Raw genomic sequence first — 19,186 nt, forward strand, 5'->3', positions numbered from 1 at the left:
TGTGACCTACTGGTTGAGTGTGTGTACTAACATGTGACCTACTGGTTGAGTGTGTGTACTGACATGTGACCTACTGGTTGAGTGTGTGTACTGACATGTGACCTACTGGTTGAGTGTGTGTACTGACATGTGACCTACTGGTTGAGTGTGTGTACTGACATGTGACCTACTGGTTGAGTGTGTGTACTGACATGTGACCTACTGGTTGAGTGTGTGTACTGACATGTGACCTACTGGTTGAGTGTGTGTACTGACATGTGACCTACTGGTTGAGTGTGTGTACTGACATGTGACCTACTGGTTGAGTGTGTGTACTGACATGTGACCTACTGGTTGAGTGTGTGTACTGACATGTGACCTACTGGTTGAGTGTGTGTACTGACATGTGACCTACTGGTTGAGTGTGTGTACTGACATGTATGTGGAACTGATAGATACATTTAAAAACATTAATATGTAATGTATGTAAATTGTAATGTCTTTTTCATCAGTAAAACTACAGATCCATACAGCCTCCATCCTACTAAACTACACTGTAGCAGTTACAGATGCCTCCATCCTACTAAACTACACTGTAGTAGTTACAGATCCATACAGCCTCCATCCTACTAAACTACACTGTAGCAGTTACAGATCCATACAGCCTCCATCCTACTAAACTATACTGTAGTAGTTACAGACCCATACAGCCTCCATGCTACTAAACTACACTGTAGTAGTTACAGATCCATACAGCCTCCATCCTACTAAACTACACTGTAGCAGTTACAGATGCCTCCATCCTACTAAACTATACTGTAGTAGTTACATACCCATACAGCCTCCATCCTCCTAAACTACACTGTAGTAGTTACATACCCATACAGCCTCCATCCTCCTAAACTACACTGTAGCAGTTACAGACCCATACAGCCTCCATCCTACTAAACTACACTGTAGCAGTTACAGACCCATACAGCCTCCATCCTACTAAACTACACTGTAGCAGTTACAGACGCCTCCATCCTACTAAACTACACTGTAGCAGTTACAGATGCCTCCATCCTACTAAACTACACTGTAGCAGTTACAGATGCCTCCATCCTACTAAACTACACTGTAGCAGTTACAGATGCCTCCATCGTACTAAACTAAACTGTAGCAGTTACAGACCCATACAGCCTCCATCCTACTAAACTACACTGTAGTAGCTACAGACCCATACAGCCTCCATCCTCCTAAACGACACTGTAGTAGCTACAGACCCATACAGCTATGGAGCCTCCATCCTACTAAACTACACTTCCACTACACTTCCTGAGTTAAATTCACACAAGGGTGTTCAGAGGACGTTAGATTAGATCATTATCCCAGGTGTTCAGAGGACATTAGATTAGATCATTATCCCAAGTGTTCAGAGGACGTTAGATTAGATAATTATCCCAGGTGTTCAGAGGACGTTAGATTAGATCATTATCCCAAGTGTTCAGCGGACGTTAGATTAGATCATTATCCCAGGTGTTCAGAGGACGTTAGATTAGATAATTATCCCAGGTGTTCAGAGGACGTTAGATTAGATAATTATCCCAGGTGTTCAGAGGACGTTAGATTAGATAATTATCCCAGGTGTTCAGAGGACGTTAGATTAGATAATTATCCCAGGTGTTCAGAGGACGTTAGATTAGATAATTATCCCAGGTGTTCAGAGGACGTTAGATTAGATAATTATCCCAGGTGTTCAGAGGACGTTAGATTAGATAATTATCCCAGGTGTTCAGAGGACGTTAGATTAGATAATTATCCCAGGTGTTCAGAGGACGTTAGATTAGATCATTATCCCAGGTGTTCAGCGGACGTTAGATTAGATCATTATCCCAGGTGTTCAGAGGACGTTAGATTAGATAATTATCCCAGGTGTTCAGAGGATGTTAGATTAGATCATTATCCCAGGTGTTCAGAGGACGTTAGATTAGATCATTATCCCAGGTGTTCAGAGGACGTTAGATTAGATAATTATCCCAGGTGTTCAGAGGACGTTAGATTAGATCATTATCCCAGGTGTTCAGAGGACGTTAGATTAGATAATTATCCCAGGTGTTCAGAGGACGTTAGATTAGATAATTATCCCAGGTGTTCTCCTCTGTCTTCCGTCTGTCAGTAAACACTATAACTTGAAGATATGGCCGTGTGGGAAACACAAACCCTCAGATGTGTATCAATTTAACCTTTAATTTGTATTACTTCCTGGCTGATGTGAAAGATATAGTCCCTGTTTCCAAAACACGACCGCTAGCGATGCGTGTCAACGTTTCAGACCGAGTGTCGGGGCTCTTAACAAAAACCCTCTGTAAGGAAGATACTATCGTCAATAGGTGCTAAAGAAGTTAGAGTCTATGAATGGGGTAGACCAAGGCCTAATTCTGCCTACTGGGCGGGCCGGTCCTGAGAGTGGCTATTTTTGTTCAATGAAGAAGTGCTTGCTTGGATATGTGGTTTTGTTTAGGAACTTTTAGTTAGTTTGACATTTGGCATTGTGAAACCCAACTGAACCAAATGAGAAGAAAAAAAATACAACGTAACAAACTACAGCTCAAAACGCCCTTAGAGTACTTTGAGGGACAGGGTTTGGGGTGAAAAACCTGCAGTAATACGAGTCTCACCTTGCTGGGGGCGATCGCATGTTGAAACATCACGCAGACCGTGGCCGCTAGAGACCACGCCTCCCTGCGTAGCAACCTGTCGACACACCGCTCCACAGACAACAGCGAGAGGTGGGACATGCGGCCGTCGCCACGGAGACAGAACAGCTCGTTGCGGTACACCGCTATCTCAACCACGTCTGGAGAAGAAAAAAATAATAATAAGAAAAATTATTGAGTGTCCATTTTCTTTTCAGAACATTAAATTCATCTTTTTGGGGCTTTTTAACCTGAAGGGTAGTGGAGAAACATCTAGAAACATCTAGGAGACATAAATAGTCACAGATCTGAAATGTACACTCAAATACAACATCTACACTGAACAAAATTATAAAAAAACGCAACATGCAACAATTTCTAAACTATGGATTTCACATGACTTTGCAGGGGTGCCCAGCCAATCAGAATGAGTTTTTCACCACAATGGGGCTTTATTACAGACAGAAATACCCATTACACATTGAAAGATTAGTGGAATCTGTGTGGGTAGCTGGACAGGTAGGATGACTGACAGTGAAGGTGAACAGGTGGTCGGTCACGTGTCAGGTGACAGAGGAATGGATGAGACAGAGACTCCTCCCCCGACGATCCCACAAGGTGAAGAAGCAGTGGACATTCCTACAGTCAACATGCCAATTACACGCTCCCTCAAAACTGTGGCATTGTCTTGTGTGACAAAACTACACATTTTAAAGTGGTAATTTATTATCCCCAGCACAAGGTGCACCTGTGATCATGCTGTTTAATCAGCTTCTTGATATGCCACACCTATCTGGGCAAAGGACAAATGCTCACTAAGAGATGAAAGCAAAATTGTGCACAACATTTGGGAGAGAAATAAGATTGTTTGTGTGTATAGAACATTTCTGGGATCTTTTATTTCAGCTCATGAAACATGGGAACAACACTTTACATGTTGCGTTTATATTTTTTGTTCAGTGTAGTTAGTTTGTTGTTACTGGAGAACGCTGAACTACTACCTAAAAGCTACTGCTACTAACCTTTGACCTCGGTCCACAGCAGTACCTGGCCACTCTGAGGAGTGAAGACATAGATAGCCGAGTCTGTCCACGTCAGCAGGTTCTGATCCCCAAAGTATAACAGTCTGGGGAAGGCTATGGACTGGGAACTCTTCTGGGCTCGGTTGTAATGGGGCTCACTTCTGCAGATAAACAACAACAACAAACAAACAGTATTAGTGTAAAGGACGTCACGCGGCTTAAAGTGAGTACAGCTTCCTTCTGCTCATACAGAGGCTCGAACCCAGGACCTCTGCCTCGTAAACACGCGACCGCCCTCCTGAAGCATCTTACCCAGTCGTGCTACCGAAATGCTAGCTATTTGGCCAAAAGTTATAGAACACCAACTCATTCAAGGATTTTTCTTTCTTTTTTTTTTTTACTATTTTCTACATTGTAGAATAATAGTGAAGACATCAAAACTATGAAATAACACATAGTAACCAAAAAAGTGTTATATATATTTGAGATTCTTCAAATAGCCACCCTTTACCTTTGCACACTCTTGGCATTCTCTCAACCAGCATCACCTGTAACGCTTTTCCTACAGTCTTGAAGGAGTTCCCACATATGCTGAGCACTTGTTGGCTGCTTTTCCTTCACTCTGCGGTCCGACTCATCCCAAACCATCTCAATTGGGTTGAGGTCGGGGGATTGTGGAGGCCAGGGCATCTGATGCAGCACTCCATCACCCTCCATCTTGGTCAAATAATTTTTAACTGTTAATTGAAATGCATTCCAGGTAACTACCTCATGAAGCTGGTTGAGAGAATTCCAAGAGTTTGCAAAGCTGTCAAGGCAAAAGGTGGCTACTTGAAGAATCTCAAATATATTTTGATTTGTTTCACACTATTTTTGTTACTACATGATTCTCTTTGTCATTTCATAGTTTTGAAGTCTTCAGAACTATTATACGATGTAGAGGATATTACATTTAAAAAAAAAACTGGTACTGTATATATTAGCTTACAATGTACAGAGTGAATCCCCCTAGATTCTAGGACCTAGAAGTTTACACACACACACACACACACACACACACACACACACACACACACACACACACGTTACAGCCCAAATTTTTAAAAATATATTTTTGGGTCACTGATCTACACACAATACCCTAATAATGTCAAAGTGGAATTATGTTTTAAGAAATGTCTAGAGTCAATAAGTATCCAACCCCTTTGTTATGGCGAAGAGCCTGAATAAGTTCAGGAGAAGAAATGTGCTGAACAAGTCTCATAATAAGTTGCATGGACTCACTCTGTGTGCAATAATAGTGTTTAACATAATATTTTGAATGACTGCCTTATCTCTGTACCCCACACATACAATTATCTCTAAGGTCCCTCAGTCGAGCAGTGAATTTCAAACACAGATTCAATCACAAAGCCCAGGGAGGTTTTCCAATGCCTCGCAAAGAAGGGAACCTATTGGTAGATGGGTAAAAAAAAGCGGAGTTGCTTACCAAGACGACATTGAATGTTTCTGAGTGGCCTAGTTACAGTTTTGGACTTTAAAAAAAAATTGTCTTGAAAATCTATGGCAAGACTTGAAAATGGCTGCCTAGCAACGATCAACAACCAACTTGATGAATTAAAAAAAAATGAATGAAGTGCCTATCTTGGAGTGTGGAAAACTCTTTGACTTCAGAATCCAGAAAGACTCACAGCTGTAAATAGCCACCAAAATGGTGCTTCTATGAAGTATTATTGACTCAGGGGTGTGAATACTTCTGTAAATTAGATATCTGGATTTCATTTTCAATAAATAATAAAACAAAATACATGTTTTCACTTTGTCATTATGTGGTAGTGTGTGTCGATGGGTAAAAAAAAAAATATTTTTTAAACTATTCAATCCATGTTGAATTCAGGCTGTAACACAACAAAATGTAGAATAAGTCAAAAAAGGGTATGAACACTTCCTGAAGGCCACTGCCTTCACACACACCTGTAGCTGATGAGAGGTGCAGGTGGTACGGCCAGCAGCTGTTTAAACTGGTGCGTGCTGAGGACATCTCCACTGAAGCTGGCCTCCCAGACTCTAGACCCAGGCCTGGCACAGTACAGCAGAGGAGGAGGTTGTTGGCCAACGATCACGCCGCGGCTCAGAGGGAAGAAACACGCTCCGTATTCTCCGTCCCGCTCCTTGTTACCGACACGCCAGAACTTCTCTCTGTGGATCGCGAGAGGAGGAGCTGGGTGGTACCTTTAACCTTATAGACCAGATAATATTACTCACTAATATTAAAATGTTATATATATATATATTTTTTTTTAAATGTTAAATATATAATATTAAAAAATATCTTCTTCTATGCTTCCACGACACTTCTGTAACATCTGGGCGGCCTACTGCCCCCCAGTTATGTCCCCACACTCACCTCTCCGTGTCACAGAGGTAGCAGCGGCTGAGAGAGGACACAAGCAGTCGTCCGTCCAGATAACCCAGCTGAACCACTCTGGAATCCACAGTAGTGATGGTCTGGACGGGGAAGATCACAAACGCTGAGCCCTGGACAACACAGAACAAAGGATCATGTGACTAGACAGGATACGTGAGATGGAGATTGTAATAGATCCACGGTATGGGGAAGGGGAAGAAAAAAAAACTATACCTGATAATCAATTCAGCTATTCCGAGCTTGGTGCCAGATTTGCTGAACAGCCAACCATTACCAGTGTTCTCACGCCAGACATTTGGCATGACAAAGACCATAGGAGTCGGCATGACAGCACAAATAGAGATGGGACCAGGCTAATATATCTTTCACCTCCCCAAAATAAAACTCAACGGTTAGTTTCCCACTACCTTTCCGAGTTTGGAGGATCCAGCGCGGAGGAAGGACACCTTGCCCCCCTTATCCCCAGCAAACACCCTGAGGGCTGCGGTGTCCCAGCAGAGAGAGGTGAGCGTCTGGCCACGGTGTTCCCAGGAAACACTGACCCTCTCTGGTCTGCCACGACGCTCAAGTTGAAGCTCCCACACTACCACCAGGCCCTGACTGAGAGAGGACAGACAGACAGATCACCACCAGGCCCTGACTGAGAGAGGACAGACAGACAGACAGACAGACAAATCACCACCAGGCCCTGACTGAGAGAGGGCAGACAGACAGACAGACAGACAGACAAATATCCACCAGGCCCTGACAGAGAGGGCAGACAAATCACCACCAGGCCCTGACTGAGAGAGGACAGACAGACAGACAGACAGACAGACAGACAGACAGACAGACAGACAGACAGACAGACAGACAGACAGACAGACAGACAGACAGACAGACAGACAGACACATCACCACCAGACCCTGACTGAAAGAGGACGGACAAATCACCACCAGGCCCTGACAGAGAGGGCAGACAAATCACCACCAGGCCCTGACTGAGAGAGGACAGACAGACAGACAGACAGACAGACAGACAGACAGACAGACAGACAGACAGACAGACAGACAGACAGACAGACAGACAGACAGACAGACAGACACATCACCACCAGACCCTGACTGAAAGAGGACGGACAAATCACCACCAGGCCCTGACTGAGAGAGGACGGACAAATCACCACCAGGCCCTGATTGAGAGAAGGAAGACAGACAGACAGGCAGACAGACAAATCACCACCAGGCCCTGACTGAGAGAGGACAGACAAATCACCACCAGGCCCTGACTGAGAAAGGACAGACAGACAGACAGACAGACAGACAGACAGACAGGCAGACAGACAGGCAGACAGGCAGACAGGCAGGCAGACAGGCAGGCAGACAAATCACCACCAGGCCCTGACTGAGAGAGGACAGACAAATCACCACCAGGCCCTGACTGAGAAAGGACAGACAGACAGACAGACAGACAGAGACAGGCAGACAGACAGGCAGACAGGCAGGCAGGCAGGCAGGCAGGCAGGCAGACAGGCAGACAGGCAGGCAGACAGACAGGCAGGCAGACAGACAGACAGGCAAATCACCACCAGACCCTGACTGAGAGAGGACAGACAGATCACCACCAGACCCTGACTGAGAGATGACAGACAGATCACCACCAGACCCTGACTGAGAGATGACAGACAGACTACCACCAGACCCTGACTGAGAGATGACAGACAGACAGACTACCACCAGACCCTGACCGAGAGAGGACAGACAGACAGACTACCACCAGACCCTGACTGAGAGATGACAGACAGATCACCACCAGACCCTGACTGAGAGATGACAGACAGACTACCACCAGACCCTGACTGAGAGAGGACAGACAGACAGACTACCACCAGACCCTGACCGAGAGAGGACAGACAGACAGACAGACTACCACCAGACCCTGACTGAGAGAGGACAGACAGATCACCACCAGGCCCTGACTGAGAGAGGACAGACAGACAGACTACCACCAGACCCTGACTGAGAGATGACAGACAGATCACCACCAGACCCTGACTGAGAGATGACAGACAGACTACCACCAGACCCTGACTGAGAGAGGACAGACAGATCACCATCAGACCCTGACTGAGAGAGGACAGACAGATCACCACCAGACCCTGACTGAGAGAGGACAGACAGATCACCACCAGACCCTGACTGAGACATAGAGAGAGAGAAAACCTTTCATCCCAAATCTACCCCTAGTTTAGCTACAACCAGGTCCTGACCTACAACATGCAGAGAAAGACAGAGAAAGACAGAGAGAGAGGCAGACTGGGAGGCAGACAGACAAAAAAGCAAACTGAAAAAGCCTGACACTTACTTATTGAAGAAGTTGAAGTCACTGAAGTGAGTAAACATGTGAACTTCAAATAAATTTCTATGCTTTGAGTTATTTTTAAAAACATTTTTACCTTGTTGCCACAGCAATAAAGTCTTCATCGTGTGGACAACACGACACCTGAGTGATAGATCCCTCCTGAGATAGAAGAAATAGGACACTTATTGATCCCTGGCCGAGTCAAACCAAACACCGTAAAAATGGGACCTGGCACTCGGATTGAGGGTAAGGCCCTGCGATAGACTAGCGTCCTGTCCAGGGAGTGTACTGGTACATCAAGCTGACTCACACTACAGAAACAGGAGGTAGACTAGCGTCCTGTCCAGGGGGTGTACTGGTACATCATGCTGCCTCAAGCTACATAAACAGGAGATGTGCTGTTCTGGATCGCTCGTGCAATGTTATTAAAAACAAGAGTACATCTATCTGATAACAACAAACAGGTCGTATATCCTGCCAATCCGTTTATTATGTTACCAGGAAGTAGACGATAACATTATATACGCTACCTTGTGTGTGAGGATGAGCCTCTGCTTCCATCCTTCCCTCTGGATGAGGTGCAGCCCTCCAGCTGACGTTCCCAAAGCTAGCCACTTCCTTGATACAGCCAGACAGGTGCACTGACAGACAAGAAAAGAGAGGGTTTTCAAAACACAGTCTGATTAAATCAGGCTTCAATAAACAATGCATTGATATATATACAGCCTGACACATTGGGAGTGTAAAACTGTGTAAGGGAACTCCCCCCTGAAATGGACAAAAATGAATGGGAAGTTATTGGCATTGGACAAACTATATACACAAATGTTCCCTTAAGGTATGTAAATGCTCCTCACAAGTCAGAATGTTGAGGGAAAAAAGAAATACATTTAAACTTATTCTAGCGGTTGTCCATGCAGTTTGTCCTCCAGCTGCTCGAAATTTGAGACAAAATATCCACAGGAAGGTATGGTTTCCCCAACTATCTAGAGAGCTGGTAGGTTTGCCAATGCCAGCTGAATGTTGGGTTACAATGTGCTATCGTTTACATATCGTGTTACCGTTTACATATCGTGCTACCGTTTACATATCGTGTTACCGTTTACATATCGTGCTACCGTTTACATATCGTGCTACCGTTTACATATCGTGCTACCGTTTACATATCGTGCTAGTGTTTACATATCGTGTTACCGTTTACATATCGTGTTACCGTTTACATATCGTGTTACCGTTTACATATCGTGCTACCGTTTACATATCGTGCTACCGTTTACATATCGTGCTACCGTTTACATATCGTGCTACCGTTTACATATCGTGCTACCGTTTACATATCGTGCTACCGTTTACATATCGTGCTACCGTTTACATCGCATGTGTCAGAAGATCGTAAATACAAACATATTTCTACATACTTTGTCTCAAATTTCAAACAGCTGAAGGACAAAGCACACAGACAACCGGTAGAATAAGTTGAAATGTAACTTCAACATTCTGGTTTGTAACAAACATTTACACATTTTTACACTCCAACGTGCCAGGTTGTATAGATCAATTGTGTATTACAGACTGATTAATCTGACTAAAACAAACTATTCACAGGAGCTGGAAAATATTTGTATTTTTTAAAAATTCGATACAGTAGGGGAGACAGGTAGCCTGGTGGTTAGAGTGTAGAGGTGGCAGGTAGCCTAGTGGTTAGAGTGTAGAGGTGGCAGGTAGTCTAGTGGTTAGAGTGTAGAGGTGGCAGGTAGCCTAGTGGTTAGAGTGTAGAGGTGGCAGGTAGCCTAGTGGTTAGAGTGTAGAGGTGGCAGGTAGTCTAGTGGTTAGAGTGTAGAGGTGGCAGGTAGTCTAGTGGTTAGAGTGTAGAGGTGGCAGGTAGCCTAGTGGTTAGAGTGTAGAGGTGGCAGGTAGCCTGGTGGTTAGAGTGTAGAGGTGGCAGGTAGCCTAGTGGTTAGAGTGTAGAGGTGGCAGGTAGCCTAGTGGTTAGAGTGTAGAGGTGGCAGGTAGCCTAGTGGTTAGAGTGTAGAGGTGGCAGGTAGCCTAGTGGTTAGAGTGTAGAGGTGGCAGGTAGCCTAGTGGTTAGAGTGTAGAGGTGGCAGGTAGCCTAGTGGTTAGAGTGTAGAGGTGGCAGGTAGCCTAGTGGTTAGAGTGTAGAGGTGGCAGGTAGCCTAGTGGTTAGAGTGTAGAGGTGGCAGGTAGCCTAGTGGTTAGAGTGTAGAGGTGGCAGGTAGCCTAGTGGTTAGAGTGTAGAGGTGGCAGGTAGCCTAGTGGTTAGAGTGTAGAGGTGGCAGGTAGCCTAGTGGTTAGAGTGTAGAGGTGGCAGGTAGCCTGGTGGTTAGAGTGTAGAGGTGGCAGGTAGCCTAGTGGTTAGAGTGTAGAGGTGGCAGGTAGCCTAGTGGTTAGAGGGTAGAGGTGGCAGGGTAGTGGTTAGAGGGTAGGGGAGACAGGTAGCCTGGTGGTTAGAGTGTAGAGGTGGCAGGTAGCCTAGTGGTTAGAGTGTAGAGGTGGCAGGTAGCCTAGTGGTTAGAGTGTAGAGGTGGCAGGTAGCCTAGTGGTTAGAGTGTAGAGGTGGCAGGTAGCCTAGTGGTTAGAGTGTAGAGGTGGCAGGTAGCCTAGTGGTTAGAGTGTAGAGGTGGCAGGTAGCCTAGTGGTTAGAGTGTAGAGGTGGCAGGTAGCCTAGTGGTTAGAGTGTAGAGGTGGCAGGTAGCCTAGTGGTTAGAGTGTAGAGGTGGCAGGTAGCCTGGTGGTTAGAGTGTAGAGGTGGCAGGTAGCCTAGTGGTTAGAGTGTAGAGGTGGCAGGTAGCCTAGTGGTTAGAGTGTAGAGGTGGCAGGTAGCCTAGTGGTTAGAGTGTAGAGGTGGCAGGTAGCCTAGTGGTTAGAGTGTAGAGGTGGCAGGTAGCCTGGTGGTTAGAGTGTAGAGGTGGCAGGTAGCCTAGTGGTTAGAGTGTAGAGGTGGCAGGTAGCCTAGTGGTTAGAGTGTAGAGGTGGCAGGTAGCCTAGTGGTTAGAGTGTAGAGGTGGCAGGTAGCCTAGTGGTTAGAGTGTAGAGGTGGCAGGTAGCCTAGTGATTAGAGTGTAGAGGTGGCAGGTAGCCTAGTGGTTAGAGTGTAGAGGTGGCAGGTAGCCTAGTGGTTAGAGTGTAGAGGTGGCAGGTGGCAGGTAGCCTAGTGGTTAGAGCGTAGAGGTGGCAGGTAGCCTAGTGGTTAGAGCGTAGAGGTGGCAGGTAGAGCCTAGTGGTTAGAGCGTAGAGGTGGCAGGTAGAGCCTAGTGGTTAGAGTGTAGAGGTGGCAGGGTTGCCTAGTGGTTAGAGTGTAGAGGTGGCAGGTAGCCTAGTGGTTAGAGTGTAGAGGTGGCAGGTAGCCTAGTGGTTAGCGTGTAGAGGTGGCAGGTAGCCTAGTGGTTAGAGTGTAGAGGTGGCAGGTAGCCTAGTGGTTAGAGTGTAGAGGTGGCAGGTAGCCTAGTGGTTAGAGTGTAGAGGTGGCAGGTAGCCTAGTGGTTAGAGTGTAGAGGTGGCAGGTAGCCTAGTGGTTAGAGTGTAGAGGTGGCAGGTAGCCTAGTGGTTAGAGTGTAGAGGTGGCAGGTAGCCTAGTGGTTAGAGTGTAGAGGTGGCAGGTAGCCTAGTGGTTAGAGTGTAGAGGTGGCAGGTAGCCTAGTGGTTAGAGTGTAGAGGTGGCAGGTAGCCTAGTGGTTAGAGTGTAGAGGTGGCAGGTAGCCTAGTGGTTAGAGTGTAGAGGTGGCAGGTAGCCTAGTGGTTAGAGTGTAGAGGTGGCAGGTAGCCTAGTGATTAGAGTGTAGAGGTGGCAGGTAGCCTAGTGGTTAGAGTGTAGAGGTGGCAGGTAGCCTAGTGGTTAGAGTGTAGAGGTGGCAGGTAGAGCCTAGTGGTTAGAGTGTAGAGGTGGCAGGGTTGCCTAGTGGTTAGAGTGTAGAGGTGGCAGGTAGCCTATTGGTTAGAGTGTAGAGGTGGCAGGTAGCCTAGTGGTTAGAGTGTAGAGGTGGCAGGTAGCCTAGTGGTTAGAGTGTAGAGGTGGCAGGTAGCCTAGTGGTTAGAGTGTAGAGGTGGCAGGTAGCCTAGTGGTTAGAGTGTAGAGGTGGCAGGTAGCCTAGTGGTTAGAGTGTAGAGGTGGCAGGTAGCCTAGTGGTTAGAGTGTAGAGGTGGCAGGTAGCCTAGTGGTTAGAGTGTAGAGGTGGCAGGTAGCCTAGTGGTTAGAGTGTAGAGGTGGCAGGTAGCCTAGTGGTTAGAGCGTAGAGGTGGCAGGTAGAGCCTAGTGGTTAGAGTGTAGAGGTGGCAGGGTTGCCTAGTGGTTAGAGTGTAGAGGTGGCAGGTAGCCTAGTGGTTAGAGTGTAGAGGTGGCAGGTAGCCTAGTGGTTAGAGTGTAGAGGTGGCAGGTAGCCTAGTGGTTAGAGTGTAGAGGTGGCAGGTAGCCTAGTGGTTAGAGTGTAGAGGTGGCAGGTAGCCTAGTGGTTAGAGCGTAGAGGTGGCAGGTAGAGCCTAGTGGTTAGAGTGTAGAGGTGGCAGCGTAGCCTAGTGGTTAGAGTGTAGAGGTGGCAGGTAGCCTAGTGGTTAGAGTGTAGAGGAGGCAGGTAGCCTAGTGGTTAGAGTGTAGAGGTGGCAGGTAGCCTAGTGGTTAGAGTGTAGAGGTGGCAGGTAGCCTAGTGGTTAGAGTGTAGAGGTGGCAGGTAGCCTAGTGGTTAGAGTGTAGAGGTGGCAGGTAGCCTAGTGGTTAGAGTGTAGAGGTGGCAGGTAGCCTAGTGGTTAGAGTGTAGAGGTGGCAGGTAGCCTAGTGGTTAGAGTGTAGAGGTGGCAGGTAGCCTAGTGGTTAGAGCGTAGAGGTGGCAGGTAGAGCCTAGTGGTTAGAGTGTAGAGGTGGCAGGGTTGCCTAGTGGTTAGAGTGTAGAGGTGGCAGGTAGCCTGGTGGTTAGAGTGTAGAGGTGGCAGGTAGCCTAGTGGTTAGAGCGTTGGGCCAGTAACCGAAAAGTTGCTTGATCGAATTCCCGAGCTGACAAGGTAAAAATCTGTCGTTCTGCCCCCGGAACAAGGTAGTTAACCCACTGTTGGGGGTAGGCTGTCATTGTAAATAAGAATTTGTTCTTAACTGACTTAAATAAAAGGTTAAATTAAAACTTTTACAATCCACTTGATATCTCTTCCTTCAACAAATCAATTGAATATTTGGAGTCGAACCTCTAAACTTTTCTCAGCTAATAATAACGTGCATGCGTGACCTACCTTGAGCCTGCCAGAGTCCAGGCGGAGTGCAGAGAGCAGGGGGTCCAGACAGTCAAACTCAGCCAGCACATGACTCTGAACTTCAGGCACTACAGGTAACATGGGCATGGTTACAGTCCTGACCAGCTTAGAGAGGAGGAGAGAATGGGATAGAGAAGGAGAGAGGGGGAAGGAAATGAGGGAGAGAGAATATATTGTTTATTTTCTGCTGTCACAGTACACAGACACTACACACACACACACACACAGACACAAACCCCCCTTGAGCAACAGATAAAAACAATTTAAAAAGCTTGGTAAAGGGGCTATTGAAAAAGTATTTCTAGAAGACTGAAGACTGACAGCGGTCTAATCAAACAAAAATATATATATATATATATATATATATATATATATATATATTATTTTCATTTCACCTTTATTTAACCAGGTAGACAAGTTGAGAACAAGTTCTCATTTGCAACTGCGACCTGGCCAAGATAAAGCATAGCAATTCGACACATACAACAACACAGAGTTACACATGGAATAAACAAAACATACAGTCAATAATACAGTAGAACAAAAGAAAACAAAAAGTCTATATACAGTGAGTGCAAATGAGGTAAGATAAGGGAGTTAAGGCAATAAATAGGCCATGTTGGCAAAGTAATTACAATATAGCAATTAAACACTGGAATGGTAGATAGGCAGAAGATGAATGTGCAGATAGAGATACTGGGGTGCAAAGGAGCAAAATAAATAAATAAATACAGTATGGGGATGAGGTAGATAGATGGGCTGTTTACAGATGGGCTATGTACAGGTGCAGTGATATGTGAGCTGCTCTGACAGCTGGTGCTTAAAGCTAGTGAGGGAGATATGAGTCTCCAGCTTCAGTGATTTTTGCAGTTCGTTCCAGTCATTGGCAGCAGAGAACTGGAAGGTGACCAAAGTAGGAATTGGCTTTGGGGGTGACCAGTGACCAGGGTGCTGCTATGGTGACCAGTGAGCTGAGATAAGGTGGGGCTTTACCTAGCAGAGACTTGTAGATGACCTGGAGCCAGTGGGTATGGTGACGAGTATGAAGCGAGGGCCAACCAACGAGAGCGTACAGGTCGCAGTGGTGGGTAATATATGGGGCTTTGGTGACAATGTCAAAATGTAATTCTGTCATACACAATGCTGAGACAAAACACGGTTATGTTGTAGCCAGCCCTATTTAATCTGAGAAATGTATCATCCTGTGTAAATTGTAAAGATGCAGCTCAGCTAGCCATCTGTCTGCTCCTCGTTCATTAGTCGCCTAGAGTCGGCTAAGCCTCGGCTGCCTAGAGTCGGCTAAGCCTCGGCTGCCTAGAGTCGGCTAAGCCTCGGCTGCCTAGAGTCGGCTAAGCCTCGGTTGCCTAGAGTCAGCTAGCTAGAGTCGGCTAAGCCTCAGCTAGCTAGAGTCGGCTAACCCTCAGCTGCCTAGAGTTGGCCAACCCTTAGCTGCCCTCAACTTCCTAGTGTAGGTCCCTATACAATCTGTTTTTCTCAGTTCTTTCTCAAAATTACACTGTTTAAATCAAAATACAAAACAACATTGGACGTTCAAAGTCGACAACCATGCTTAAACCACATCAGGAGACCAATTTTGAGGTCTGGGAAGAAAGAAAAAAAATAGAAGAAAAGTTGCATTGTGTGTGTACAAGGTACAAGTGTGCATGCGGCCAGGGTTGCCAGGTCTAGCTAACGTATGTAGCCCAAAACCTGCTAAAAGGCCTGAAAAATAGCCCAGAGAGGAACTGCCATATTTATACAATAAACCATTTTTCCATAACGTTCCCGAGCCAATTAAGAAGACATATTGTAGTAACGACATCAGAAACAAATTTTGGTTTTCCTACAAACAAAAAACAAACATTGAGATGTATTTGAATATGTCGCAAGAGAAAAGATAATTTGCCCTAATTAAACTCGCTAGATTGTTTCCCATGAATGAATGTCAATGTAACTTGTTTGACTGCTATGATTAAGCAATAAGGCACAAGGGAGTATGGTATATGGCCAATATACCACGGCTAAGGGCTGTTCTTACGCATGACGCAATTCGTACAATGCTGTGTACTTCTCCCTTCACAGAACAGCGCAAACTGTCTCTAACCAGAATAGAAAGAGGAGTGGGAGGCCCCGGTGCACAACTGAGCAAGAGGACAAGTACATTAGAGTGTCTAGTTTGAGAAACAGACACTTCACAAGTCCTCAACTGGCAGCTTCATTAAATAGTACCCACAAAACACCAGTCTCAACGTCAACAGTGAAGAGGCGACTCCGGGATGCTGGCCTTCTAGGCAGAGTTGCAAAGAAAAAGCCATATCTCAGACTGGCCAATAAAATAAAAGATTAAGATGGGCAAAAGAACACAGACACAGGACAGAGGAACTCTGCCTAGAAGGCTAGCCTCTCGGAGTCGCCTCTTCACTGTTGACGTTGAGACCGGTGTTTTGTGGGTAATATTTAATGAAGCTGCCAGTTGAGGACTTGTGAGGCATCTGTTTCTCAAACTGGACACTCTAATGTACTTGTCCTCTTGCTCAGTTGTGCACCGGGGCCTCCCACTCCTCTTTCTATTCTGGTTAGAGCCAGTTTGTGCTGTTCTGTGAAGGGAGTGGTAGACAGAGTTGTATGAGATCTTCACTTTCTTGGCAATTTCTCTCATGGAATAGCCTTCATTTCTCAGAACAAGAATAGACTGAGTTTCAGAAGAAAGTTCTTTGTTTCTGGCCATTTTGAGCCTAAACCCACAAATGCAGATGCTTCAGATACTCAACTAGTAAAGAAGGACAGTTTTAACAGTTTTCAGCTGTGCTAACATAATTGCAAAAGGGTTTTCTAATGATCAATTAGCCTTTTAAAATTATAAACTTGGATTAGCTAACACAACGTGACATTGGAACACAGGAGTGATGGTTGCTGATAATGGGCATCTTTAGCCTATGTAGATATTCAATTTTTTTTAAATCTGCCGTTTCCAGCTACAGCCTGCCTCACTGCCTGACAGCCAGAAGCAACTAACAGTAGTATATATTTATGTTGAAGAGAAATGACATGGCGGCCGCGGTGCAACTTCAAAAATTAGCCCCAAAACCCGCAACCCATACACTTTCCCCTGTGACATATTTTTTCATGGTCTAGAAAACCGCGAACATGGCAACCCTGTACGCGGCACCAATCAGAGAGCGTTGTTTGGTTAGCGGTGTTACCGTAGTGCTCTGCAGTTTGTTAAAACGAAACGGCCACTGAATTGATCCAAATAATCAGGACACCATTCTGCCAGATATTAACCCTTAAACCCTAATCACACCGGGACTAGTATTATTATGTAATTATTACTCCAGCATGTACCTGTCATTTTTGTTGTTGCTTGTGTCTCACTGCTTTGCTTTATCTTGGCCAGGTCGCAGTTGTAAATGAGAACTTGTTCGCAGCTGGCCTACCTGGTTAAATAAAAGTAAAATAATTTTTTGCCCCCTAATTCACAATGGACCGTTAATGACGGAAGCCTGGATGCTATTCTAGGCGTGAAGATATTTGTCTTGTCTAGTGATAGCCTAATATTGGCCTTCAGTTCGGAGAAAGTCAAAATAATAATGTATATCAATAAGAATAATGAACTGTCTGTAACCTATGCAGACATTTAATTAACTGACTAATTTGGCAATTCATTGGCACAATATCGTCCACTTCATCTTTTAAAAGAGAAGTTTGGCACCTTTTAAAAAGAGAAGTAAGGCACTAGATATGTGACAAAACAGATCACTCATCTGTAGGCTACCGACATAACGCTTTGTTTTAAGCATACATCTGTTCCCATGTTTTTACACAAATTGTGTGCAGCATCTGTTAAAACTCTGTAATATCCCGCAAAACACTGGGACGACGACTCGCACGATATAAGTATTATCAGAGGACCTGGGAGTTAGAGCTGGGATAATAGCACAAATGACTGCCGTGGCAGATTCGGACGCGACTAAAATTACGGATGTGGATTGTATTCGTGCAAATAACTAAATGACCAGCCCGGTAAAATGTATCCCATCCCGCGATTCGTTTTACTGGGTGGAGGTCGAGTAATGGAATTATGTGCACGAGCCCTAAACGCCACCTCTGTTATTTAAATCCCGTCCGAATCTGCCATGGCAGTCATTTTTACGGCAGGACAGTAACAATTCCGGCCTGAATAACCTACAGTTTTTTGGGGGGGGCGAACTCCAAACTCCTCTGATAATACTAGTCCCGTGCGAATTGACATCCCTGTGTTTTGAGAGAAATGTCCGAGTTTGACAGGTGTTGCTCACCGGTTGAGCAAAAAAAAAACAATAACCGATTCGATAAAATGAACGAAGTGCTACGCATGAACTATTATATATGAATGGCCTACACGTATCAACTTTCACAGTGAATGCTTGTGTTTCTGTTTTGTGCGTGTGAATTGAATATTGTGCCATAATGCATCAGTAAAACATATTGCGCACATTTAATGCAACCCTTGCTGTTAATAGATTGCGAAGCAGCATACAACGTTTAGAAATGATAAATTACATCCATAGCCTTTAAAACGCATCTCAAGTGCAACTGCACTGTTTAGCTTACATCTGAAGGCCCGGGGGGCATTTGGGAAGTACTGCGGATCACTAAAATAACCAAATGATTATGATCACACTTCCTCAATTCAAACATTATTGCGACACCACACCAAAGAAGGTTTGGTTTAGACACTTGAGAGAGATAGAGAGAAAGGGTGGAATTCTCAGTGTAGCAGCCTGTTATCGCCTGGATTTATTGAAATATCTTCACGCCTAGAAAAAAGACAACTCCAGGTTTCTGTCTTAACTGTCAATTTTATGAAAACTAAAACTAGAAATAATTACAGGGGGAAGTTTGGGGAAAAAAAATATATCCCGTCCAAATTGTCCTCTGGAATAACGGACACAGACAGGAGCATTCCTGATCAGTTTCAGAAAGTTGCAGGAAAATACTGATGCATTTTCTAATAAGTTAATAAAAAAAGTTAATAAAAAAACATTGTTTGTCTATTTCCTACTAAGTTCAATACATTTTTGAATATTGTTTAATTCCCGTGTAATTTGTCTGGATTCCGTCTGCGTTTTCCCGCAACAGGGAAGTTTTATAGTGACCTACCAGTATTAGCCAACCCTCAGCTGCCTTCTGTCATATGACTCTCACCATCCTCCGCTCAAATGGAAACATCATGACTCCACTTTCCCCCCACCAGCTACCAAGAGTTAAAAAAAAAGATAACTGTAAAAAGCACTAATGCATATTAAGGGGGAAAAAACTTTTGAGAAATGATCAGCAAAAAAAATAAATAAAAACGTTTAATTTCTGAAACTAAGCTAAAGGGTTTTTGCTGTAAATGACTTTGAACCACCATATCTGACAACTAAGTTCCCTGCAAAAGAACTTGACAACAAAACTTTCACATTCCAACAATGCAGCCAGTTTCCACAGCTTACATTAGATA

The 19,186-nt window shown here is 45.0% G+C and overlaps 1 protein-coding gene across 2 annotated transcripts in view; it reads right to left on the bottom strand.

The window, feature by feature from the left end:
• hps5 (HPS5 biogenesis of lysosomal organelles complex 2 subunit 2) overlaps window positions 1–19,186 on the bottom strand; it is a 50,137-nt gene that overhangs the window by 30,290 nt on the left and 661 nt on the right. For both annotated transcript variants that reach the window (XM_036969472.1, XM_036969473.1), the window contains exons 2-9: window positions 13,681–13,806; window positions 8,979–9,089; window positions 8,543–8,607; window positions 6,515–6,707; window positions 6,087–6,217; window positions 5,654–5,878; window positions 3,680–3,840; window positions 2,640–2,818 (exon numbers count right to left, since the gene is read on the bottom strand). In XM_036969472.1, coding sequence (XP_036825367.1) covers window positions 2,640–2,818; window positions 3,680–3,840; window positions 5,654–5,878; window positions 6,087–6,217; window positions 6,515–6,707; window positions 8,543–8,607; window positions 8,979–9,089; window positions 13,681–13,788 — 1,173 coding nt within the window. In that variant the 5' untranslated portion in view covers window positions 13,789–13,806. The remainder of the gene's footprint in view (window positions 1–2,639; window positions 2,819–3,679; window positions 3,841–5,653; window positions 5,879–6,086; window positions 6,218–6,514; window positions 6,708–8,542; window positions 8,608–8,978; window positions 9,090–13,680; window positions 13,807–19,186) is intronic.

This window comes from Oncorhynchus mykiss, chromosome 30 (assembly GCF_013265735.2).
Source record: "Oncorhynchus mykiss isolate Arlee chromosome 30, USDA_OmykA_1.1, whole genome shotgun sequence".
NCBI classification, from domain to species: Eukaryota; Metazoa; Chordata; class Actinopteri; order Salmoniformes; family Salmonidae; genus Oncorhynchus; species Oncorhynchus mykiss.